The sequence below is a fragment of the Eleginops maclovinus genome, chromosome 2 (assembly GCF_036324505.1).
Source record: "Eleginops maclovinus isolate JMC-PN-2008 ecotype Puerto Natales chromosome 2, JC_Emac_rtc_rv5, whole genome shotgun sequence".
NCBI lineage: Eukaryota > Metazoa > Chordata > Actinopteri > Perciformes > Eleginopidae > Eleginops > Eleginops maclovinus.
The window spans coordinates 10,218,998-10,243,781 of record NC_086350.1 but is presented as its reverse complement, the minus strand read 5'-3'; the positions used below and the strand labels follow the sequence as shown (position 1 = coordinate 10,243,781).

At 38.8% G+C, this 24,784-nt stretch overlaps 3 protein-coding genes across 3 annotated transcripts; all 3 read right to left on the bottom strand.

Annotated features, from left to right (window-relative positions):
* Positions 1-993: 993 nt before the first annotated feature.
* arpp19b (cAMP-regulated phosphoprotein 19b) lies at positions 994-3,071 on the bottom strand. The gene is made up of 3 exons (XM_063902829.1): positions 2,823-3,071; positions 2,217-2,339; positions 994-2,128 (listed from the first exon to the last, which is right to left on the bottom strand). Exons 1-3 carry the CDS (start codon positions 2,865-2,867, stop codon positions 1,958-1,960), a joined length of 339 nt encoding a protein of 112 aa, XP_063758899.1. The 5' UTR covers positions 2,868-3,071; the 3' UTR covers positions 994-1,957.
* Positions 3,072-3,762: 691 nt separating this feature from the next.
* On the bottom strand, positions 3,763-6,393 carry rsl24d1 (ribosomal L24 domain containing 1). The gene is made up of 6 exons (XM_063902817.1): positions 6,204-6,393; positions 5,026-5,139; positions 4,871-4,943; positions 4,717-4,780; positions 4,468-4,553; positions 3,763-4,173 (listed from the first exon to the last, which is right to left on the bottom strand). Exons 1-6 carry the CDS (start codon positions 6,282-6,284, stop codon positions 4,097-4,099), a joined length of 495 nt encoding a protein of 164 aa, XP_063758887.1. The 5' UTR covers positions 6,285-6,393; the 3' UTR covers positions 3,763-4,096.
* Positions 6,394-9,844: 3,451 nt separating this feature from the next.
* Positions 9,845-23,297, bottom strand: LOC134879840 (protogenin B-like). Its single transcript, XM_063906379.1, has 19 exons — positions 23,231-23,297; positions 22,298-22,597; positions 19,069-19,213; positions 18,414-18,547; positions 18,022-18,318; positions 17,619-17,778; positions 17,261-17,508; positions 16,454-16,618; positions 15,898-16,203; positions 14,912-15,097; positions 12,889-12,984; positions 12,595-12,781; positions 12,267-12,394; positions 12,008-12,178; positions 11,488-11,673; positions 10,797-10,920; positions 10,566-10,704; positions 10,346-10,450; positions 9,845-10,255 (listed from the first exon to the last, which is right to left on the bottom strand). Exons 1-19 carry the CDS (start codon positions 23,295-23,297, stop codon positions 9,845-9,847), a joined length of 3,555 nt encoding a protein of 1,184 aa, XP_063762449.1.
* Positions 23,298-24,784: the final 1,487 nt, after the last annotated feature.

The following is a 24,784-nucleotide window of genomic DNA, read 5'->3' as shown; positions in this document are numbered from 1 at the left end:
TCAGGCCTAATCATTTTGGTCATAATGTAAGAAGTGTAACTTTATTGAAATAAATCAAGTAGTTTATTTTGCTTGCACATAGCAGTTTACATCAGAAAAAGTTAGTATTGTATCTAACATGATTTTAGACTTCTGGGGAAAAAAAGGTTTGTTACTGAGCTATCTGCATCATTAAAATGTAATAAACTAAAATAAGGATAAATTGTTAGAGTTGACTTACATAAATAAGAGGGATTTCATTTAAGTAATTGGATTAATTTAACTTGTTTTTAAATCGCAATTTCACTGTGTCATCTTGTCATTTCAATATCCAATTGCCTTTCAACATTTCATCATGGTCTGGTTATCCTGAATACCAAAACTGTTCATCTTTTATTTGTCCCCTATTTATTTTAAATACTGGGGATAAATGTCCCCTCCTTTGCTCCTCTCTTCAATGTCTCATGAACACTTCTCAAGTACTGTATTGAGTAGACATCATCTTCGAAGGAACTAACCCTTAAAAACCTTAATTTCTGGAACTGTTTTCACACCACTTGCAAATGAAAACATACTTACACTCAAGTCTTTTTTAAACTTGGCAGGGTAAGGCTTTACATAGGAGGTTAGACCTGAGGCCGCACAAGTGAATGGGAGTTTGCCATTTCAATAAATTAGTCATTGGTCAAGGTACCAGCCGTATGATGTTGTAAAAAGCTGCATGTTATGTACTGCTAGTCTCAATGTTTGCAACAAGATCAACGCACTTACATTGCCATTAATCAAGCATCCATTGTGATTACGCTGTTGAATTTATTCACATATGTTCCTTAACAATATAGTTTTAGTGATTAATATTTATGTAAATATAATGAAAATACCAAACCATGTGTTTCTAATCTTAGGTGAGTACAACACAAACTGTGCTTCTTTTAGTGCAGGTAGTAGTAGTAACAATTGAATGCAAAAAATAAAAGCAAGGAAACATTCAACTGAATAAGTGTACTTGTAACATATTATGCAAAACTATTTTATTTACAAAACAAATGGCACAGTGTGACTGCACAGTAAATGCACATGCACACTCCAGACATGTCATGGGAGTTTCTTTCCATAAAATCCTAAGCGATTCCAGTCAGACAGTGACAGACATTTCAGGCAAAATTCATAACTAAGATTCTCACTGAGGGAGCAAATATTGCTCAAGAGGAACAACAATTCATTACTTTTAAGGCCATTTTAGATGTCAGGATGAGATGGAGACCAGCAGCAGTCATTGCAAACCAATGTCACTAAAATGAATTAAATACAACTGGCTACAAAGCATGTGTGATCCACTCTTCAGTACTTTGAAAGCACAGAATCGAACGGCTTCACAGAGAGAGGAAGGGAAACAACCAAGGGTTAGAAAACAAAAAAAGCAGGATTTCACCACTTCACTATTTATGTGAAATATGTGCCTCCATATGAGCAATAGAATAGTCAAACCCATTTCAAACTGAAAGATATATCTGTAAATTACACTTCTACTTCCTAAGTACATCAATGCAAATGGTCTGTGGTGGTGACTAGTATTTTAGCCTGTGATGATCGGTTACATGGCGGATTAAGATTCCTCTGCTGCTCTTTAGCTGCTGTTAGACAGGCAATTTGTATGGAGGTATATATCCTTAAAAAGTGAAAATGTAATGAGAATATGATTGCATTAACTTCCATTCATATTTATAATATTTTTTTGTCATTAATCACTATTCAGTATTTTTAAGATCTTGAGAAGGATTTGCAGCTTTAGCTTTTTGTTGGCTCACTGGCAATTCAGTGCCTGGCAGTGGCCATTTTTTCCTCAAGAATTTGGCTTAGTTCATTACTTGTTCTTAGAGAATACATATAAAATGGTGAAAATCAACAAAAACAGCAACCAAATGGTAGATATGAAGTGGGGGTTGGAATGGTAACATAACTTTAAACATAAAACCCATTAACCAGCCAGTTTGCTGGCCACAATTGATGTCTTTCTTTGAGGCAGATCCTGAGGTGTTGGGATGTGCCCCCCTGTTATCTCAGTCTTCTCCGTTGGGGCTGATGGAAGCTGTTTATTCTTCATCTTTGCCTTGGCCATGTTGTAGTCACCAGAGTCAAAATACTTTGGCTGGGAAAAACAAGACGATATAAAGTGAGAATATTATAATAGGTATTAACTCAGTAAAGAGCTAACCAGGTTTAGGTAAGAAACGCACCCCCTTCTGAAGTCTCTTCCTCAGTAAGTCCGAGCCACCAGGCTTGGCTCCCAGGTTAGGATACCTGGCCTTCAGCTTGGCCTCCTCTGCCTTCTCAGGACTGATTACTTTGTCCTCCATTTCCTGCAGAGAAGAGTGGAGTGTATGGATGTCAAATGCTCCACTCAGCTCATATGATAGTAGAAACACTGTTGTTAAAAATGCATACGACATAAGTGATTAAGGAAGCGGCAATTATATTATGGTACCAAATACAGCTAGCATGGCTTAAGTATAATTTATATTTCAAAATAAGCAAGGGCCGCCATAAGGTAGAACTCCAACTGGTGTTTGCACTAGCATGAATCTTGCTAGTTCACTTAGCACCTTAAGCTACATATAAACCAGTTTTCAGCTAGACTCATATACATGGCCTTGGAAACAGCAGGGCTTTTGTTTTACTTTACCAATATACGCTAGGCGCTATTAGCTGATTACTTGGCAGCTAACATCGTTCATGACATCAGCTAACTAGCTTACTGCTAGCAGGGTGCTAATTCACAAGATTCGACGTGCTAGCAGCGCAGGGTTACTGGGGAAATTAGCCGTTTTTTACTTATAATGTACCTGCTTTTCCTCCGCAGTTCTTGTTCCGTCAACCTCTTCAGACATGATTGTATTTTATATCCCTGGTTTTATCGCAAAACTGCGGGTGTAGCGCTAGCCGTTCAACCAGCTCTTCTTGGATATGAAAGGTGGTAACGTTAGTGGGAGCGAGTCGGCGGGCGAGGGAGCAGCCTAAACGCAGCCTGTACAGCAACAGGCCGGGGAGTCGATGCCAGAGCTGCGGATGGGAGACAGAGGATGTGGTGCAGGCTCCTTCAGTTTACTCTTTTAATCATAGCTTTGATACGTAGTGGTCAAAAAAGGGTATTCTGTAAAATATTAAAACTGACACTTTTTGTAATGTCACAAATGTTTTCTGATTTAAATAATTTAATTTCAACATTCAATAATGTATGTTGCGTTATGCGCCAGATTCATCGGTATAACATATAATATATTTCTGTAAATTAACATCTGTAAAATAAACTTCAATAATTGGGATTCGTTTTCTAAAAAATAGGGATCAACCTCGGTTTATGAACTTGAAAGATAAGATTATTTTGTTGTTTTTCTATGTATTGCCACTATTAAAAACACATACTATCTCATCTGATATGCTCTGTGGTAAATACCAATTGGGCTTACTTTTCTCACATTGAAATCAAAGTACAAATGTACAAATAATACATTTATAGAATGTAGAAATGATGAACATAGACTTAGCCTATACTATACTTATAGTATAAATTAGTTACATCTGATTTCATGTATAGAGTATACATTTCAAACATCTGGCTGCAGTGTGGGAAAGGCAGCAAAACTAAGACTTTATCAACAAATATCCTTGAGTAAAATGTTGAATGGTTTATTTGTTCTGAGAAAACATTTTGTAGGTAGTATATTAAGCTCAAGTTCAAATGCCAAGCTTATAGTGAATATGTCGCAAAAAAAGGAAGTTGACAATAGTTGAAAAGATGTTTATTACCTTTTTTAAATTGTTCTGCATCACTCTTAATACATTTTAATCTGCAAAATGATTGGGAAAATTCTTTAAACCATTAACTACCACACAGGAATGAACAAACAAATAAACAAACTTGGAGGCGTGTGGTTAATTACTGCTGCGTTAAGGGGCAGATAATTGTTAGACCTTAGCTTTCAGTCCTCTTGAGCTTTTTTATCAGCCAATTGGAAATTTTAATTCCAAAACACAAGTACAATATAATACATGTTAAGTCGGTCATGAGAGTCATCACACAAAGAAAACTCTTTCAGAAGATTAGAGATTCAGAAGATTAGAGATTTTCATCCACCATGTCCACGTCTTCTTGCAACTTCTGCACCATCTTGTCTTCCAGTTGTTTGGCCTTTCCTATAAACAAACAGAAACAGAATTTTAACAATGCTGAAATGACAACCTAACCATAATATAATATATATAAAAAGAGAAAAACATAAACCAACAAATGGAAAAATATGTCTTTCCAATCAATTTCCACCTCTACTGATAAGGTGTTATTTGTTTGATGTATCAAGTTTCATTGTACTAAATGGTTCACATGTTATCATTGGACAAAAACAATGTCTTCAATTAAAAATACTTCTACCTGATGACAGGATACTTGGCGTATACCTTTACATAATTTGTTTCCCAAAAAAAGCTTACCTGCATGGGGTGCTCTGATAAGCTGAATATTTTTCTTCACTTCGTTGATGGCCTCCTCCTTCTCCAACTGTTTGCACTTCTTTAATCTGATACGTGGAGAGGAAAAAGTAAAAAAGGTAAGGTTCTTCAAATCTTGTTAATACAGTATTTGTTGAAACAAAAACAGTCTAACACGAGAGGGTGTCTGTAATATGCAAAAAGATTAAGTCAGAAGAAACATCCAAGAATGAACACAAACAACTTGCTCACCTGTTCATGATAAATCGTGCCTGTCGTTTCCGTTTTATTTCTTCCACCCTCTTCATTGCTTCCACTGTAAACATTTAAAAAGTAACACATGACTACTCAGCTCAAGAGTCAAATCGGGGGGAAAAAACCTACAAGAAATAGATTTCTACATTACCTGTCTTATCCCAAACAGCCCTGTTATATTTAACAGGTATATTTCTGCGTTTCTCAAACTCCAAGGCGTTATCCTGAAAGATTAGAAATGTGTTTGTTAAGTTACAGCAAATCAAATCTATGACAGAGATAGAGCGCTATTGATAAACAACTCACCACGGTCAATTCCTTTCCATTTGCCTTTCTGAATGCTTTGGTCCATCTGGTCTTTCTTGGGTTACGCTTCTTCTTGAAGTTCTTGTGGCATTTTGATCTGCAGAATCTGAATGACTGTTTACAAAGAAGGGCAGAAAAATTAATTATTTAAAGTTTACCATCAATGTTTTCCAGTTAGCAAAGGGAAACTGCAGCAAACAAATGCAAAGGCAATTTAAGATGTAGATTAGAAAAAGGTCAAAATAATAATATACAGTCATACCACTAGAGATGTGAAAGTATGTTTATTTTAAAACCTGTAAAATGTTTCACTCTGCACATATCTCGGTCACAAATCTTTACTTTATGATCTTACTAAAAAAGAAGATTTACTATATCAGATTTTGTTAAAAGTATTTCAGTATCAGTACCAATATATGTATATGTAACACATTATTACAAGCTACAGTTTATCCTACAGCTGTTTTCAGTTACACAATAACATTTATTTTACAAAATAGCATGAAAGAAAACAGCCAGCAAACGTTTAGAATTACAAAATGTAAGTTATAATAACACGTTTGACACTAGCGGGTTTGAGAAACATCGTTGTATTAATATGTATCAAAATATGAAGAAATGATTAACCTTTAAATCTTGTGTTTTGTAAAGCTCATGTTTTTCTCCTAGTTGTGACTGTCAGGTGTTAAAACACATGCCAATTGAAGCCTCCAAAATGAATGCACATTATTAAAAATATGGCTTGACACATCTCAAAAACACACAGACAGTTTAGATCAATAACAGTTTGACAATGTTTATGATCAATCCAAATCGAACCTCTAGAGGGCGCATTTACTCCACGAGACAAACCCCAGGCCCTGCTAGTTAAATGTCCGGGCACAGCATAGACTAGATTTTCATTATAGGCAAAACTAATCTAACATTTAAAAAATGATCACCTTTATGCCCTTTAACCTCAAGATATAAACAGACGAATGCGAATAATATAATCACCATGTTGAGTTATTAACAGTCTTTCAGAAAGTAAAAGCCTATTTTGAGCCCACGTGAGTGAGTATAGCACGTTATGTTAGCATGCTAGCTACATAGCTGTCGTTATCGGGACAACGCTGACAGTGAAAGACGAGCTTCCGTTAAAGTTACAAGGTTATTCAGATAGAAATACATTGACATACCTTGCAATCATTCCTTACGAACATTACTCCATGCCCGGGATACACTGGTCCCGAGCAGAAGTAACATTTTTCGATGCGCATTTTCACAGCAGATACGCTGCGTGCGAGCACCGATACAAACAAGACCGATCCGTCTCCTCTTCTTCTTCTTCCTACTTCCCCTGCCCGCGGCTGCAGCGCCTGCCCCCTGCTGGTCCCTCTGTTACACTTCGTTTCTCATTGCAAATATCCAATAAATTGTAGCGTACACAAAGGACATGATTTACCATTGTCTTCGTTTAATGAATTGCATGCAGTGGCGTAAAGTAACTAAATAGATTCACTCAAGTACTGTAGTTAAGTACAATTGTCAGATAATAGTGAATTACTTGAGTATTTTTAAATGTTTTGCTACTTCTACTCCACTAATTCGGAGGCAAATCATGTACTTTTACTCCACTACATTTATTTAATATCTTTAGTTACTTTGCATATTTAAATTTAGTTACACCTGGAGTACATTTCACAAGCTACCCTGCAGCATGAAACGTTATTAAAATTAGCTGCACCTTTAATTTTATCACTTTAATGCACCAATAATGTAATGCAATTTGCATACTGAGTACTTTTACTTTTGGTACTTCAAGTATGTTTGGATGCACATACTTTTGTAATTTTATTTGAGTTACATTTTGATTGCAGGACTTTTACTTTTAACAGATTATTCCTACACAGCATACGAAGTTATTAAAATGATCTACATCTTTACCAGCTTTTTATAAACACTTTAATGCATCAAAACTCATAATCAAAACATATGATATTTATTATATTTTGGAATGGGCCAATCTGCATCATGTACTTTAACGTTTGGTACTTTAAGTACTTGAGTAACATTTTGATCGCAGGGATTGTACTTAACAAAATATTTCTACACTCTGGGTTTTACAAGAGCCCTTTTTCTACCTCTGACTTCATGTGACTTCTCTCTGATGTATTGCCTTCACACTGACACTGTCCATCTATTACTTCACTATGGAAACTTAGAACGTTGAGAGTAAGGTTGTTTGGATTTTAACTCTTTTGTTTTTACATGTTCAAAATAATAGCAAAGAATTCAACTTAGTGTTTGTAACCAAAGGCTATTTACTTTTTTTCAGTAATTAAATGTTTCTTCTTTATAACTGTTTTAACTTTGTAATGGCATTTCCCCCCAAACCCTGTTATCATAACTTTGTTAAGGAACATGTTAAAAGTAATGAGTTTAGTTTAAAAAAAAGAAATCACACATTTAAGGCTATTTCATTTGTAATGGATTTAATATTGAACACTTTATTTGAACATCTCATCGAGCTGGTGACCATTGTCTTCATGATTATGGAGTCAAACATAGCTCTACATATTTATATGCGGTTAATAAGCCAAACAACGGGAATTCTGTGGATTTTATTTAATTGTGAGAAAGAAAGAGTGTGAGGAAACCTTCAGGTAACTCAATGTTGAGCATTATGACTAAACATCTCATTGGTTTATTCAAGATATGCTATTTCATGTTAAGGTTTCAATAAAGTTAAAAGGCTCAATTATAAACACACACACACATGCACACACACACACACACACACACACACACACACACACACACACACACACACACACACACACACACACACACACACACACACACACACACACACACACACACACACACACACACACTAACACACACATGCACACATAAACTCAAGGAGAGAACACAGCATTTTTCCATAACAATTTTATTATCTAGTATTTGGGATCATCTTGAGAGTATCAAAAAAGTCTGTTGCAACATCTCAACACTTCAAATAATTTGTTTTGTTGCTCACTTTGGATTAAAAGATTCATTTTGGTATTCAAAAGCAGAAATACTGAACAAAAACACAACTTAAATACTAACATTCAAGTCTACACTCTAAATCTACATTTGGCACCTGAGTTAAGTCAGCAAAATTATCTGTGGCTTTCAAATGAACCTTTCATAATAATGAATTACACAGACAAACTTTGAACTTGAACTTATTAATTTAGTCAAATGTCACATTTTAATTGGGAAATGGTTTTTGTTTACCACATGCTAAAAGGAAAATCTAGATTTAAATTTTAACCTACGTAAGTATCATTTGGGTAAGATTAAATGGTGATAAAAGGACAGCAGAACAGTTTGACATCTCAAGCTTTAACAAAAGAAACTATGAAAAAATGCCTTTCTAGCAATCAAAACCATTGGAAATTATATCACATTTAAATGCAAATAATGTAAATGAAACCAAAGAAAATCACTAAATAACAGAGACTTCAAATTTCTTTGGTTAGGATTATTTGTATTACAAAGATATAAAAATTGATTATGTTGCTCTTCACACATAGGGTTTCCATTTTGATAGTCAGTATCCTTCATTGTCACACCTGGACAGGAGTTTTTATGGAGAGAGAAAGACAATTCTTTCCCATAGTGCTCGGTAACAGATGATTCTCTTAAAAAGAATGAATATCATCATCTATCACTGGCAGGACAAACTAGATCTTTGGTCGTGTGTCAAATATTTCCACCTCATAGTACCAAAGATCAAAAGAATGAAAAGCCATACCCATCTGAGGAAGGAGACAACTCTTTGGATAATAGCATTGGCATCACCGCTGCATTTAGCAATGGTCTAGAAGGCAAACGGAGCACAAGCCGGAGAGACTTGTGCTAAAGCTTTCACCAGAATAATCACGAAAATGTACACTAAGAAAAGCATTCAAACCACCATTCTAAGGGAAATTTACATCATTGGCAAGAACAATATTTTGGCAAACGCACCCTTAATGTATAATCTTTATATTTTTCGTTGCCTTAAAATATCTTTGTTTTATCAAAAACTCTTTGGGTACAATTTTTCCCGTCTTTGGATCTCCTCTTCTATAGTTTGCAAAGCCCTTTCGATATTAAGGCCATGTTAAAGCTTTGGGTTCAGTGCACTGGAAATGCCAAACGATATCATGTGATAAAGCTCATATAGTTTGACAATTTCTAAAGCACTTGTTATTTTCACAACAGACATCATTCAAAGACAATGCAAATGAAACAAAAATTCTTTCAACCGTGAAAATAAAAGTTCAGAGTTAAAGAAACGAGCACCTCCGAACAAATTATGCCCCAACAGAGGTAGCAAGACATGGCAATGAATGTTTGTCCCCTGAGTCTGAAATAATACTGCACAATATGCGGTGAAAAAGAGGTAGTGTATACACAAGAACATGGAGGTAGATAATCAGTCAAAAGGGTCCAACTTCACCCTCTGCTCCAGTGAAAAGTAATTAAATATAATGAAAATGTATCAGAGTACATATTTGACATTCTTTTTAACATTCATCATGGGTGAGCTTTGGTTTAGGAATACGGCGAACACAGACAAACAGGTAGAAAGTTTTAAAAAATGGAAAATAAAATGTTATAACAAACATCCATACAAAATCCTGAGGTAGATCCGAAGCGAAAACACCTTTCGTTCATCACAGCAGCTAGCTTCCTTATCCCTTGTGCCTCAGGAAATAACCTAGGGACTCAACTCAGGAAGCAAACGAGGTAGAAGTGGCGTAGCTCCGGCTGCATGACAGCAGCTTTAGGCATCGTGATGTCAGGAGCCAACGTCCTGGGATGAGTGCAGGGCAGGATAAGAGCCCTCTTTGGAGCAGCGTCGGGTTGCATCAGGGGCGGAGTGATGGAGGGGATGGCTCAGCATCTCCTCATTTTCCACTGAAAAAGACTGCTTCAGCTCAGCAACAGTTGGAACATCTTCCGGCCCAAAAGATTCAGGTCTGGAGCTTTGGCTGGTAGAAGGGTTGCTCAATTCTTCGTTGCTTTCTTCATTGGAGTAGTGTCCCGAGTCTCCTGTCCCCTGGCTGCTCTCACTGGTGTGAGAACTTTCCGAGTGGTAAGGACCGAATATGATCTCGCGGGATGAAGGCGGCAGGGGCGCTGAACCTAAATGTTCCTCATACCTCAAAACTGTTTTTCCAGCCTCGTAAAAACTGGCTCTCCTCTCAGCCTAATGAAAAAGAGGAGAAAAAAATGAAATTAGGATAAAGTAAAAGTCTAACAGAAATCAGATTGGTCCGAATTAGGTTGCATCACTCACATCACTTTCAGATGTATTCCTCATCTCCCTCTTGAAGAGCAGCCATCTATTGCTTTTACTCTTGTTGATTGGACCGCCACTGTTTAGGACAATATTAGATCCAACCTGGAACAAAAGAGAAATACCTCTTCTTTTTAAAACAACAGACATGTAATTCAAATGTGTATATTACATTTCTGAAACCAGAATTACCATCATCTCTCTGTTTTGTTTGTCTTACCTTGGCTTCTAGAAAGTGGTGACTGATCATGGGTATAATGGCCTCAACATTGTCTATATGGTGTTCGTTGGGCAGGGACAAACCAGCATGTGGACCTCCAGCAGCTCCTACAGCAAGGACTTTGGGACTAGAGGATTTTCTATGAATCATATAAAGATAATATTGTTAGCAACTTTCAGGAGAGTAAAATGTTATGTGTTAAAAATTAAGTAAAAAATTGACTATATTTACCTTGGTCTTCCCTTACTGATGAGGATTAAGGCACAAATTACAATGCAGGACAAGGCGATGCTCACTCCAACAATGATCCCTGTCATGGACCTCTGGTCTATGTGGTAGAGACCATCAGAGTAGACTGGAAGATATACAACAGTGTTTTAGATGGAATACAATTACATATATGTAATAACTAAAAGAAACTTATTGAAAGAGGGTCAATAAACCTGAAGGGAAAGAAGTAAATGCCCTCAGCCTAGAAACCGCTGTTTAACAACCCTTCACATGCATAGACTGATGTTTACAGTGCATGATTTACACCGTGTGAAGGTCTGACGGTATAAAAGTAAATTAAGGTTTCATTAGAAAGAAAACCTTTCAATATTCCTATGGTAAATGTGAACAAAAGCTATTGAATGGGAACATTAAATCGTATAACATATATATATGGTGACAAGGTGTTGCTGACCTACTGGATTTCTACCAGGAATGAACTTTTATTCTCTCCATTTTCACTAATGATTATGAAACCATACTGTGTTTAAAATGTATCACCTTACCTATTTTTTTATTAAGCTACATAAGATAAATTCACACCGTTTCATTTCAAGACAACAATAACACCAGAGTATAACTTTACTTGAATAATTAGTGCCACATATCTACTAGCTTAATATAAAAAAAGAAGCAATCAAGTGATGTGCACCTGTTGTATCCGCAAAGTTGTCAGAGTGCCTGGGATTCTTGCTGCTGCGGTGGTTTTTTCCATTCTTCAGTGCCAGCTCCACGATCTGAGAGAAAGGCCCGTCACCCACCTGGTTGGAAGCAGATATTTTCACCAGGTAGAGGTTTCCCGCCTCCAGCTTCTCCAGCAAGGCCATTGTGTGGCTCCCTGTAATCAAAAGCAAAAAATATGATGAATTAAAAATATAGAAAATGAATACTAGTGTACGTAATAATGCTTAAATAACAGTTAGACCGCCTATGAGAGTTACAGATGAAGATAGAGAGTTCAGGTCCTTAACATTGTCTTAGCACTAGCACTAAAATGCTATGGGGGTTAAAAAGGAATAAGGCATTTTCAGTGGTTCATTTATTTAGCTTAATGGATTTTTGTGATTCACTTGAATCTGCATTTCCCTCTGTGATGTTCTTAATTATTATCTTTTTAAAGCTGTAATTATATCACAAACATAGCATACTACATGATGTTGTCCACTACTCACCCTCTCTCTGCAATATCTGCCAGTGTCCAGCCATCCAGGCCTTCTGGGAAGCGTACAGGATGGTGTAGCGTGTCACCGCTACGTTGGGCTCAGTGGGCTCTCTCCAGGACACCAGAGCGGTGTCATCCTCGATCATAGTGACTCGCACTCCTTCAGGTGGTTGACCTGGTGCTGTAAACAGAGAAATCATATTCACTGTAAATGAGACTTGCTGAGAAATGGTGATGTTAATGTGCAATTAACTGATTTGTGTTATTACCTGCTTGCAAAGTCCGATGGTAAACAACAGAACTCCAAGGACTCAACATCTGGTCCACATGAAGACGCACAACAAACTCATAGCGAGTGTTTGGCTCCAAATTCTGAACAATCACATTTTGTCTGGTGCTGTGGGCAGACAACATTTATATATATGAGCATTTGACAGCAATTATACAAACAGCCAATAGTATAACAGCCATATACACACAACAACAGTGCAGAGTAACATAACATAAGACTTATGCAACAAGAACAAAAGACTATTCAGAGGCTGTGTTAGTCATGCCAGAGATAAAATACCGCATTTTTGGGGGTTCTAGGCTTACGTTTGCAGATAGCGTATAGCAGAGGCGTTGTGGGTGCCCACAGGTGTACAACGGACTGTATAGCTGACAGCTTTTCCAGGCGAGAAAGCAGGGCGGCCCCAGCGCAGAGACACTGAAGAAGAGTTGGTGGCCAAGACATTCACATGATCTGGAGATGGAGGGGCTGTTGCCAGTTGGTCTCTAGCCGCTGAATGATGGAAAAAAAAACATTTGTTGTCACATCTCTCAATTTGTGAACAGGTCTATTTAAAATGTGAAAGACTTTTTAAATAAACAACAGAAAAATGTACTTACACAAACATCCCGGGGTGCTAACTGTTTGGTCTGTCTGATAGCCATCACCAGCTTGACTGACAGCTAGAATCTTCACATGATACTTTCTCCTTGGATCTGAAACACAAAGAATACATGTTCAGTCATGTTGTGAAAACTAAAAGTGAAGGTAGATCAAAGTGACTGCTTTAAGTGCACAGAGCAGCTTTTAAAAGCTAAATAGTCCAATAGGGGCCAAACATAATTCCAGACCCTGAGAGATTTCCATTAAAATGTCAAAACTAAGAATAGATAGAGCAGCATTTATTAAAAAGAAAAGCAGACTCTTTCACAATTAGCTGCAGGAGGGACCACTTGCAGCTCATAAATGGCCACTCCCCATGCACTGACAATGCATGGCCTCCTGAGTCACCCCAACCTCTCGTTCATCATGCGTTGTCATGAGTAAGGAGCATGAGAAAGATCAACAGCCCCTAGGCCCAGTAAATATGGTGACATGATCAATAAGCTCTAGCTAAATTATCACAAAACTATATTGTCTTTACATTTTCAAATCCTATAAATATTTTACAACCATGAAAATGTGAGTGCTAGGTTTAACAAAACAAAAACAAACCCACACAAACACAATACAATATTTTCGGGGAACAACAGAGGTGATGAGGTACATTTTTCAAAATAAAATAATTTTGAGGAAAACAATGTTGTACCAATAACTGGGTAAAATACATCAGAAAGATCATTGAGGTCTGGGGTTGTGAAGTTTTTGTTTGAAACATCTGTAGCATTTAGTATTTTAACTGAGTAAAAACACATTTTGAAAGCTTTGCATCAGCTCTTAAATCAGGGTGTTTTAGGGACTGTGTTTAAGGTTTGTTTTATGCCTCCAGTGTGAAAGGTCAGCCAATGGGTATTGACCAGTAAAGGCGGTGTGTCCAGGCCTGATGTGGGGGCTGGGCCAGAGGCAGCCTTCAGCTGCTGGGATCTGAGGCCCATGGGACTGGGGGGGGGTTTGCCTCGGGTCACCAGGTCAAGCCAAGATAGAACACAAGGAATCTGGGCGCAGGACTGTGGGAGAGGACCTGGGCCCCTTTTGTTCCCCCATTCAGGTCCTTCCTACTGGCCTTGTGTTATAACCTTAAACTTGGATCAGTGCAGAACGAAACACGGCTCCAAACTAGAACTTTTTTATATATCAGTGATATAATGGCACATAGAACCAGTGACAGGGCAGCTTTTGCAATTACTAAGATGGAATCAAAATGAAAAGGCTTTTACAGATCCAGCAAGTTAGTGATCAGCTTGTTTTATTATTAATATAGAAATAAAGTGAAGCAAGTTTTCACAACAACAAAACATTTTAATATAAAACTACTTATAACAATATACCTAATGGTATGTTAACTTTTTAAGCATAAACTGCATAGAATCCACACTAATATTAACAGGCCCTGATTCATTCTGCATATAGATTGTTTGGGTTATTTACATAGACAGCACAGATGACCGGTGGGGGCAGGGTCCTGATCCAGGGCTGCTGTCTCACGGCTAAAGGTCAGAGTCTCAGTCCAGTTTTGACCAATCCCAGGGGTTTTTGTTTGTAGGCTTCAGTGTCCGGCTCAAGGGGGTAGTGGCCAGGGCCTTATAGGGCAGGCCTGGCCTTGGCTAGAATACAATGGGCAGGGGTAATTATGCAAGCCAAGGGATGGGAAACGGTGGTGGGAGGGACATCTGGATCCTGACCTCTAACCCTGGGAGCCTGCTCTCACACAATACTGCAGCAGGACTGGAGGGGGCTACTGGTTAGGCAAGAGGGGTCAGCCCATATTGATCAGCACATAAGGTGGAAATGCAAATGTAGCTTCCAACTGCCCGAAGAATCAAATTGGGATCCATTTGAACCAATCGGTCACTCTCTGTTGTCTCTATATCAATATTACTGGTCTAAAATCGTCAAATATACAACTTGTCTGTTTTGCACCTAATCCACTGTCCCATCATCTCACAAACACTAAGGTAAGGCAACCAAGAGTGCATTACTCACCAAGGCCACTGATGGTGTAGGTGTAGTTTTGAGCCTGCAGCTGGATGATGGGCTGCTCTGGTTGGCCTTCCTCATGATAACACAGCCGGTAACCCTGGACAGCCACAGACTGTGGGGAGGTTTCCCAGCGAGCCATAATGGAGGTGCAGTTAAGCGGCTCAAGTTGAAGTGTAGGGGCTGAAGGCACTATGGGGCAGAAACACGAGACATGGGATCAATACACACATTTTAATTCAAAATAATGCTTAGCTCAAAGGATGAATAAACAAAAAAACAACAGGACACAGGGTATAGAAAACAGATGGATGGTAGATGATCTCATTAACACAATGGATGAGTGTGACAGAGTTATAATTTAAGCTGTGCTGGGTAGAAACGCACTAGCCACACACATATCATCCCTAGTTTTGAAGTTCTAGATCTTGATCTCTAATAAAAAAGGTATAATTCAAACTTTGGAAAACAAGAAGTTAAGCTTTGGTGGACAAACAGCCTCCCCCAACACACCAGGCCATGAAAAGAGGCTATTCTTTCCCCCCACATAGGTGCCTGAGGCCCTCTCTTTATGACCCGTGACTGAGGCCACTCTAACATCACTGACAGCGAAGGGCAAAGGTTCCTGGGTAACCAACACAAAGACTGTGGGACAATGCTACAAGAGCAAACTCTAATCCAAAGCCGGCCACTCTGCATGAGCTCTAGTGACCCTCCTGGTATTCTAACAGCAGCAAAACAAAACAATGTTACAAAAGCAGAAGCATAGCCAGTTACAAGTTTGGAACCACAAGATTTAAGTACTCTGTAGCATATACTTGTTGCTGGCTTCTTACCCTGCTAAAGATTCCCATGTTTGACCCTAAGAATAAATTGCTCTACGCAATGTGATATACAATGCATGTGATGAGATTGCATACATCCGGATAACAATTAGCTTTCATCAGCTTGCAAAATGCTGTGATTTCTCTTTCCATCTTCTGCAGGTTTACCTTTGCTGCTGGAGGTCTTAGGTGTACGATGTGAGGTCCATGTAGGAGGCTCACACCAGCCCACACGGGTGGCTGCAGCCATGCGGAGCAGGTAGATGGTGTCAGGCTGAAGGTCTTCGAGCAGATATTCAGTGCTGTTCTGAGGTATCTCCACAGAGATGACAGTGCTGTCCGCAGCCGTGCGATAAGAAAGTCTGTATGCAGACAACCGACCGCGGCTCAACTTGGCGGGCAGTGGCTGCCAGGTCACCTGAATATCTGTGGTGCTGTGGCTGGTCAGACTCAGCTCTGGGGTACGTAAAGGCACTGTGGAAAGACATCGATACAACACATTTATTTTGGTTCAATGCATTTCAACATACAAGCATGCTGACAGAAACCTCAAATGTCATATTTCTAATTAGCATTCACATAAATTAGCTGTTAGTATCAGAAAACTGTGCTTACAACAGAAGGCCCATCCCCCTTATTTCAACTCAAAACGTGCTCTGTATACACATCACTTGCATGCAAGTTAGCTTAACTACCAGAGTGATTTATAGCAAGGAATGCTTACCATCCTCCAGGGTATGTTGACTGACTTGGTCTGACATACGACTGGCTCCCATTGGCATATAAGCCACGATGTAAAAGGTGTAGTTTCGAGCTGGCTCCAGGTCATCGATTATATAACTGGTTGTGTCGTTGCCAATGACAATTTGGTATTCTTCGTTGTTTAGACCTGAAATAGATAGATCAGAAAGTAGGTTAAGATTATCCAAAAAAGAGAGAGACCTCTATGACAGGATGTAAGACCATGACCCTGTAAACAGTCAGTTTTGTAAACAGTCAGTGTTTGGAAAGGCTTGACGCTGGCATTTTCTGAATGTCACTCATCTTTTCTATAAACATGTGTAAAGAAAGTTACAGTCAAATAGGGGCCCACAAAGTTCTTAAAGTAAACCCAATTAAACATCTTAAAATGTGTTTATTACAAAGGTAATAAGGTAAACGTATAGAGTTACTTTAATATCAATATAAGGGATAAAGTTAAATATCTCCTGTTGCTACTGGTCTGCAAGACTGTGATGCTTTCAAAAAGCTACGCTGTCCCTTTAAGTGCAAACAGAATGAGCTGGGGAGGGACAATGGGCTGGCTAAGCCTGTTGTTATTTCAGCGAAGTTGCCTTTCTGAATCCTCCTTGACCTCTGCTCTGCGCTCAACAACAGATGGCCTTCACCAAGGAAAGTTGATCATATGTGAGAGAGGAGATAGCGTATTGTGGTCACTTTGCATCTGTTCACACCTTTATCTCTCCCAGTTCACAACAGCTTGAATAAAAAACCTTGAACAGAATTAACTGGTTCTTCCTTTTGGTCTCACCTTCAGCCTTCATATAATGGATGGAGTAGGCAATGACTTTGTCTGCATTGTAGAGAGGTCTCTGCCAGGCCAGTAAGATAGCAGAGCTGGAAATGGTCTCAGCGTGGATATTTCTTGGTGCACTGGGCCTGTCCTCGGACATGACAACAATAAGGCGAGCCAAGGACAGCACAGAGCCCTGATCATTCTCTGCCATGCACTGATAGATGGCATCATCCTCTGGGATGATCTGAGTTATCACCAATTTACTGTCAAACAAAAAACAGATATTAACAATCAGTACTGACTTCAATAAAGTACATTTTCTGTGACCAGGCAGTTTATTTTTATGGTATTAAGTAATGTTCTATTTCAATACCTGTTGTACATCTTAATCCTCCCATTTAAGTGAACCTTTTCTCCATTCTTTAGCCAGCTGATGCGTGGCGAAGGCACTCCCTCTGCTTGGCACATAAACCGGGCGGTGCCTGCTCTTGGACGGGTCTGGCTCTCAGGCTTCTCGACTATGGATGGTGGCACTGAAATAGAGGAGATGGAGAAAAGTAATGAGCACATCGTCTATTGATTAGCATTTGTTATACCATAGTTCACTCATCATGCACCATATCACTTTGACTATATGCAACGTGGACCAATCCTCTAAATTCAGAAATATTTTCACATCTGAAAAGCTATGGCTGTGTTATGTCATATGGAATATGAGAAGCAGGTAGGTGATGTTGTCAGAGAGCCAGTGCTTTATAACTGAGAGTTCACTGCACCTTGTACTGTGATGTTGGCTGCAGCAAGAGTGTAGTTGCGGGTTCCAGGGGTGGTGGCCCTGCAGAGGTACACTCCACTGTGCTTGGAGTTGACATCAGCAATAACAAGGTTCCCATTGCCCAGCACTTTAGCATTGTACACATCAATGGGTTTACTGTCAGCGCGGCTCCAGGAGATGATGGGGCAGGGATTGCCTGTGGCCACACACTCCAGCACAACCGTTTGGTGAAGAGAAACTGAGACATTCTGAGGTCCTGCAATGATTTTGGGCCTCTGACGTGGTTTAGGGCCAGCACCTTAACAAGAAAAATAAAAAGATCAAAATTAATTTCCAATATAATATGATGGCTTAATGCTCTTTCCTATAATCCAGCTGATGTAGTCTCTGTACCTTGGCTGACTGTCAGTGTGGCCTCTTTACTCTTCAAACGACTACCGATGTTAGTTGCCACACATTGATACGGTCCAGCGTCTTCCAGTTGAACATTGTGGATCTGAAGAACTCCGTTAGGCAAAACTGTGATTCTGGGAACATACAACAATAACATTAGGGGAAAACCATTTTTAAGGCTGAAATTCAAGCACCTTCAAGGGACTGAAACATAAATGTCCAGACTCTCAGAACTTATATAATCATATATTGAAACGTTGTCTAATTTACCAGCTGTGAACATAAAATAAAATAACATATTTTGTTCATGATTATTTAATGATGCAGTGTAAGCATTTAACAGAGGACTTGGATAACGAGTGAACACAACAGAATAACTCTCTGTTTTAAATGAGTGATCATGTAGATGGATATCATGTTTAAAATCAAACATTTTACAAGTAGTATATTCATATTAAGTCATATACCTAACTTTAAAAAATATTTAGTGTTACAATTAAGTATTTTCCAAATATTCAAGTCTTTGTATGAACTCTTTGTAAGAGGTAAACAACAGTTTGAGAGCTTCTACAAGATAACAAGTTAACATTGCCAACAAGACGATTAGATGTTGTGGGGATCTTCTGATGGGGAAAGAAGGTGTGTTGATGGGTACCTGTCTGTTTTAAGAGGTAATGCGCTTTGGTTGAGCTCCCAGGTGATGGTGGCCACAGGGCTGGAGGTGACGGCACAGGTGAATCGGGCCACTGAACCCTCAGTCACGACCATAGGCACAGGATGCAATACAAACTCTGAGATACCTGAGGGAAAAATTAAATATCAATAAAAGCTGGAAGTTTCAGCAGCAGAGTATTAAAGACCTATTTATTGACCTACTCTGAAAATATTCTGAACTTGTAAATAGTGGGCTGCTGAATAAAATATTTACTAACACCGATTTGTTTTGCAGTTAATCGTGTTTGTCCTCAATAGAGCATATTCTTTCAATATTTGGTAAAACAAACCATACATTATGCATGCAACACCCTGACTGTGATGGATGTTAACTGATTGTATGAAAGCTATTGATCTTTTTGCGACACCATGATCTTGCTTGTGTGCAGATGAGCTATCAGGTCATATACTGACCAGCTGGTCCAATCAATGGATCAATTGAAGAATGACACTGAATGATGCATTGTTATACATAAAAACAAATCAATTCACTTTGCATAAGGAGGAGCTCCAGCAACCTCTAATGTAGTAAAAACATATCAAAAATACTGTTTAAATATAGAAGAAAAACTATTTTTTGCAAAGGTCAGGGATGAGACACTACGTATATAACTTGAATATTGAATCTTGCCGGATTCATGTCGCACATTTTACAGATATGCTTTATATGCATATTCAAAGGTTCTGCAAGACCCTGCAAAATAAAGTATTTGTTTTAAAATGACCAAAACAACTGGGATCAAGTTCATGCCTCACATTATGTTGATGTTTTTTCAAAAGATCTTTCTATAATCACCATAAGCAATAAGCAACCTAAAATCAGCATTTGTCTCCAGAAAGATATTACAAATTACCTTAATTCATTAGGGTGATAACTCTCTCCCTTCCCCCTCACTCACAGGAAGGAAGTCAATATCATGTTAAAGAAAATCAATACTTTGTTCCCCCACTGAAGCCCCACATTTAAACCCAGAGCTTAGGGACATCTAAATTAAAGAGCAATCCTTTAATTCAAGACCTTAACTCATCAATATTACACAAATAACAAGCAACCCTGCTGATGTCAAGTGAATACAGGGGTTGGCCTAAACCAGGGCCTAAAAAAACGATCCCTTTGAGTTTTGAATGATTTCTCTGAAATGGCAGGTTTTCCTTTAGGGATAGTACATGACAACCAAATCTCTATTTATTTATTTATCTTCCAATCGTCAGGATTAACATGAAGTCCAGAATCATCCACCTATTCTGTCTCCAGACAACATGGCTGACTGGTGAGCACCATGAAAAGCCACTCATCCCCTGGTTACAAGTCAAACATAATACGTTGTTTACTCTCCACTGGGAGATAACAGGCCGTCTTCACTCAGGCAGGGATCAGAGATTTAGATGGTGGGTGTGGCCTGCACAGACACAGTCACTAATATGGTCACCTCTGTTGTGAAGTACAAATCAATGTCTAGGTCAAACAGCACAAAGGTTTCTCTAAAGAGGTCAAAGTTCGCCTCTACTCCCTTTCCATTCAATTTTAGCCCAAACTGGGAGCCAGATCGAAGTTAGTCTACCATTAGTCTACAAAAGAGAACCTTGTGATTCCTATGTTATTTGTATCCTATATAAAATGATACAGTATTATTAAACTAGAATGACAAGAGACGTACCGTAACTTCTTTCACTAATTTAAAATGTTCATGGATATGTGATACCCTGTGAATCTAAGAGGTGCCAAAATAAGTGATGTAATCCTAGAAACAACAAGACAAACACCTCCTGAGTGTAAGCATGTTTTGAAAAGATCATCATTATTTACTGCAATATCAGGGCCGTTCACATGACACACTAGCCTTTCGTTAACAAAAGGGGCTCTGCTTGACAGGGCAACAGAGGGGCTGATCCAGTGAAAGGGATTGTGGGATGGGAGAAAGAACAGCAGGGTGGCCGAGCCCGGGCAGGCCTGTGACATCACAAAGCCTTTCCCTGCTGACCCCCGACCCCCAGGACTTCTGGACAGAAGGGGAGCCCAGAGGAGGCCCATCCAACCCCTCCCTGCCTACAGCTGACCAAAAAACCTTTAACCCTTTCACTGACAAAGGCTGGACACCCGGCCAAACTTGACATTTGAAGGTTTTTATATTTTATCACACAAATAACTGGATATTTAAATTTTCCTTTGATAGATTGACAAACATCATGATGTAATTGTCAGAGTAGAGTTAGGGTCTCAATAAGATTTGATTTCCTGTGTGTATTTTTATTATTATTATTATTATAAGTATTTTGCTGTGGGTTGTATTTAGGCCTTCAAATTTTTGCCCTGTTAAGTATCGGGATGTATTGGCCCAAAGTGTTTTTCCTCAGTGTCATGGTCAGTGTCAAAATCAGTATATTTCAGAAGGCCATGTTGGTTTCCATGACACCGCTCATGGGATATCCTTTCTCAGACCTCTGAAAAGTGTCCATGGTAGACCAGGCCCATTGAATAGACACAGCTGTCCTGTCCACTGATATGTGGACAAACAAATGCCCTAAAAACCTAACCTTTTTTTCTGGGGCGGTCAGGGTGACTCCAAACAAAGGCTAAAAGGCAAATGGCCTTTCAGAGATTCCTCTGTGTGGCAGACCATTCAACAATTCAACAGAGCCACAGTCCTTATTGACAATGCAATCCCACTAAACATAGAAAGAGAAAATCCTAACTTTTTGCAAATGTTTCTTACTTTCACAAGACTGCAGAAGTTTTAATTGTCCTAAAAACAGTGAGAAGACAGTTTACTCTGACTCAGGGTTGCCTGTTTATGGAGTTTTTATGAGCTTTTAGATTGACTCTCCATCTACCTTTAACTGTCTCTTAAAATGATCCTATAACTGGACTGACAGCTCTGAACTCAAGCATGACCAAGTCTCAACAACTTCCAATAACATGGAAAGCCAAACTTTAGAGGTTTTTCCTAAGTAAAGAAAAAGAAAGGAGTGGGGTGGGGTGGGGTACATCTGCTTCCCATCTCCAGGTTAATAACCCATGAACTTGCCAGCCTAATGCCTGCATGCTGACAACACAAAGTGGATATCACTGAAAAGTTAGCTCATCCTCATCTTGATCCTAACCATGGAAAATAGGAATCAAGTCCATGTGGTCCTCAGAGAATATCTTTCACTTTGAACTCCATACTTACTTGCGATAGTCAGACGTGATCTTTGGCTTAGGATAGCTCCATATTTGTTTTGGGAGAGGCACTGGTAGAATCCTTCATCTGAATCCTCCTTGGTATGTTTTATCTTTGGTATGTACAAGGAGCCGTTGGGCAGAAATTGTATGTGCTCACTTTCTGTCAGCTGAACTCCATTTCTTAGCCACTTGATAGTGACTGGAGGCAGCCCATGAGCCTGACAGTCCAACACTGCAGAGTCCTTTGGTAGTAAGGTTACATCACTGGGCTCTGTGATGAAGGATAACTCGCTGAAACAAAAAATACCTAGAGGAAAAAGAATGGGAACATAAGTCAAGACTTGGTATGTGTCTGTGCAATGAGAGACAACAACTGCACAACAATATCTGCTCCTTCCATAAAGACCATAATGTAATATAAAAGCAACTACGTTGATATATCCTCTTTTGTTTTAAGGGAGCACACAGAAGGCATTGATTTCTTAGTTTTACTGATACTTTAATGTTATTTATAGGTAGTAACAGCTTTATTAAGCTCATTAACATAAGTGGATGTAAGATTGGCTAGCTGGATAAAAAAACAGTGATGTATGGTATGGTGTTTTAATATTTGCTGCTATAAATGTAGGAATTAAGTTTGTAAGTATCTGGACCGGGTTAACAGTTTACTGACATTAACGACAGAATAGATTATATAGAAAGTATAAGTTTAGCATTTAACAACATGTCTTTTAATACGTTCAAAGTCAACGTGTTGCAGAATACAATGTGGTCTTTTAACAAAATAGTTACAGAAGGCATGTTTCACATAGGAGCAATAGATAACGTTAGCCTGAATTATGTAGGCAGTAAGCGTTCACGATATGCCATCAACAGTCCGTGCATGGGACCACATTATACCAGGTAAGCACTACAAACTAAACAATAACAAGACACTCACCTGATAAAGGAAGAAACAAAACAAAAAACAACCAATGCTGGTGGAGTTTCATCTTAAACTTCGCCATTTATCCAGATTTATGTGTCATTTTCCCCCAGCGCGACGTTCCGCTCTCCTGCGCGCTGCTGTCCGTATATCCCCGAAATCACTTCTGCCGGCACCGCCACACCGGCGGCTCTACAGGGGCCCCACACCCGCCTCCTCACGCATGCGCAGACCGAACAGGCCAGAAGCAAGTGTTTCCAAAGTGAGGTGTGGGGACCCCAGTGGCCTCCAGGAGGAACTGTCACAGAACAGGAACTGGATACATTTAATTCACAGATAATGAAATGTTTACAGAATGATACTTGTGTACTACACTCACCTGGAGTTGAAACAGCTCAAAGAGGATCATATGTTTTACGAAATAACCACTATCATGGTGTCTGTGTTGGCTAACAGTCTGTATCTATCTTCCAATTTAAATAATAATGATGTGTGCACGGATACAGTTGGTCACATTATTTACCCATGATATTGTCATGCTATATCTATGTGTTTCATTTCACTACTGCTTTTTTCATCCACTTTGTATTTAGGATAAAAATTGTATGTCTGTCCTGACAGAAGGATCCCTATTCTGTTGCTGTTCTGTTCCTGTGGTTCTCCTTTTATTACTGATTTTTAGTGGTGTTTTTCCTACTTCAGAAAAAGGGTGAGTGTTTTTAATTCTTTCAATCGTTTACAAACTATATAAAACCAAAATGCACAGTTACTGTATGTCAAGCTTGTTTCCAGTCCATATGATAGACACTACTTTACAAACTAAACATTGATCAGAAATAAACCTGAACTGATTTCAATGTAGCAACTTAGCATTGTTAGATCTTCTTTTTTGTGCATTAGATATTTAAGACATAAAATAAGATGAACATAGTAAATGATCAGTTACCAAGGGCCACTGGTAATAAGGTCACCCTGGATGGCATCTGCTTCTAACACAAAACCTGGTAATTATAAGAAAATATTGATGGCTGCAAGTCAGCTGCCTAATTAATTCAGTTATTGATCCAGCGACCGTGCCTTTTGACAATGACCCTGCCGTCTCCCAGCCTTCATTCAATAGCAATACAATGGGCTCCAGCTGTGAGATCAGCCATGCTGTATCAGCAAAACACCCATCCATTGGTACAGGTTAATGCAGTCGTCACATTTAGAATAGGAAGTGTGTTGTGCTTTCCCAAATATATTATATAACTCTTGTTTTCAACAACATCTATGAATTGTTGTTTACAGATTTTTAATGGATGACTGTCATAAACATGCATCCCCAAACTTCAATATCCAATCAAATGGGGGGAGCGGAGTGTAATTATATATTGATTAGAGCTAACTATTGATTTAATCATCCAAAGCCTTATAGTTTTAATTCAGGGCTCAAAACCTAGGGTCAGGTTAATATCATCCTTTAATGTGTTGATTTAATAGTTTAGATTTTCAAATTATGTCATTAAATATTCTATATCCAGGAGAGATTACTACATCTAATATTATACATTTAAATACCCCTTTCTT

What these genes read in the sequence shown, in the direction of transcription:
- rsl24d1 (XM_063902817.1), bottom strand. Translation starts at nt 6,284, where the DNA reads ATGCGCATCGAAAAATGTTACTTCTGCTCGGGACCAGTGTATCCCGGG. An exon ending in TCGTAAGGAATGATTGCAAG is followed by an intron (nt 5,140 to 6,203) that starts GTATGTCAATGT and finishes CTTTGTAAACAG; the next exon opens with TCATTCAGATTCTGCAGATC. An exon ending in TATCAGAGCACCCCATGCAG is followed by an intron (nt 4,174 to 4,467) that starts GTAAGCTTTTTT and finishes GTTTGTTTATAG; the next exon opens with GAAAGGCCAAACAACTGGAA.
- LOC134879840 (XM_063906379.1), bottom strand. Translation starts at nt 23,297, where the DNA reads ATGGCGAAGTTTAAGATGAAACTCCACCAGCATTGGTTGTTTTTTGTT. An exon ending in TAGCACCCCGGGATGTTTGT is followed by an intron (nt 12,782 to 12,888) that starts GTAAGTACATTT and finishes TCCATCATTCAG; the next exon opens with CGGCTAGAGACCAACTGGCA. An exon ending in GCTATACGCTATCTGCAAAC is followed by an intron (nt 12,395 to 12,594) that starts GTAAGCCTAGAA and finishes GTCTGCCCACAG; the next exon opens with CACCAGACAAAATGTGATTG.
- arpp19b (XM_063902829.1), bottom strand. Translation starts at nt 2,867, where the DNA reads ATGTCTGAAGAGGTTGACGGAACAAGAACTGCGGAGGAAAAGCAG. An exon ending in GAACTGCGGAGGAAAAGCAG is followed by an intron (nt 2,340 to 2,822) that starts GTACATTATAAG and finishes TCTTCTCTGCAG; the next exon opens with GAAATGGAGGACAAAGTAAT. An exon ending in GGAAGAGACTTCAGAAGGGG is followed by an intron (nt 2,129 to 2,216) that starts GTGCGTTTCTTA and finishes TGTTTTTCCCAG; the next exon opens with CCAAAGTATTTTGACTCTGG.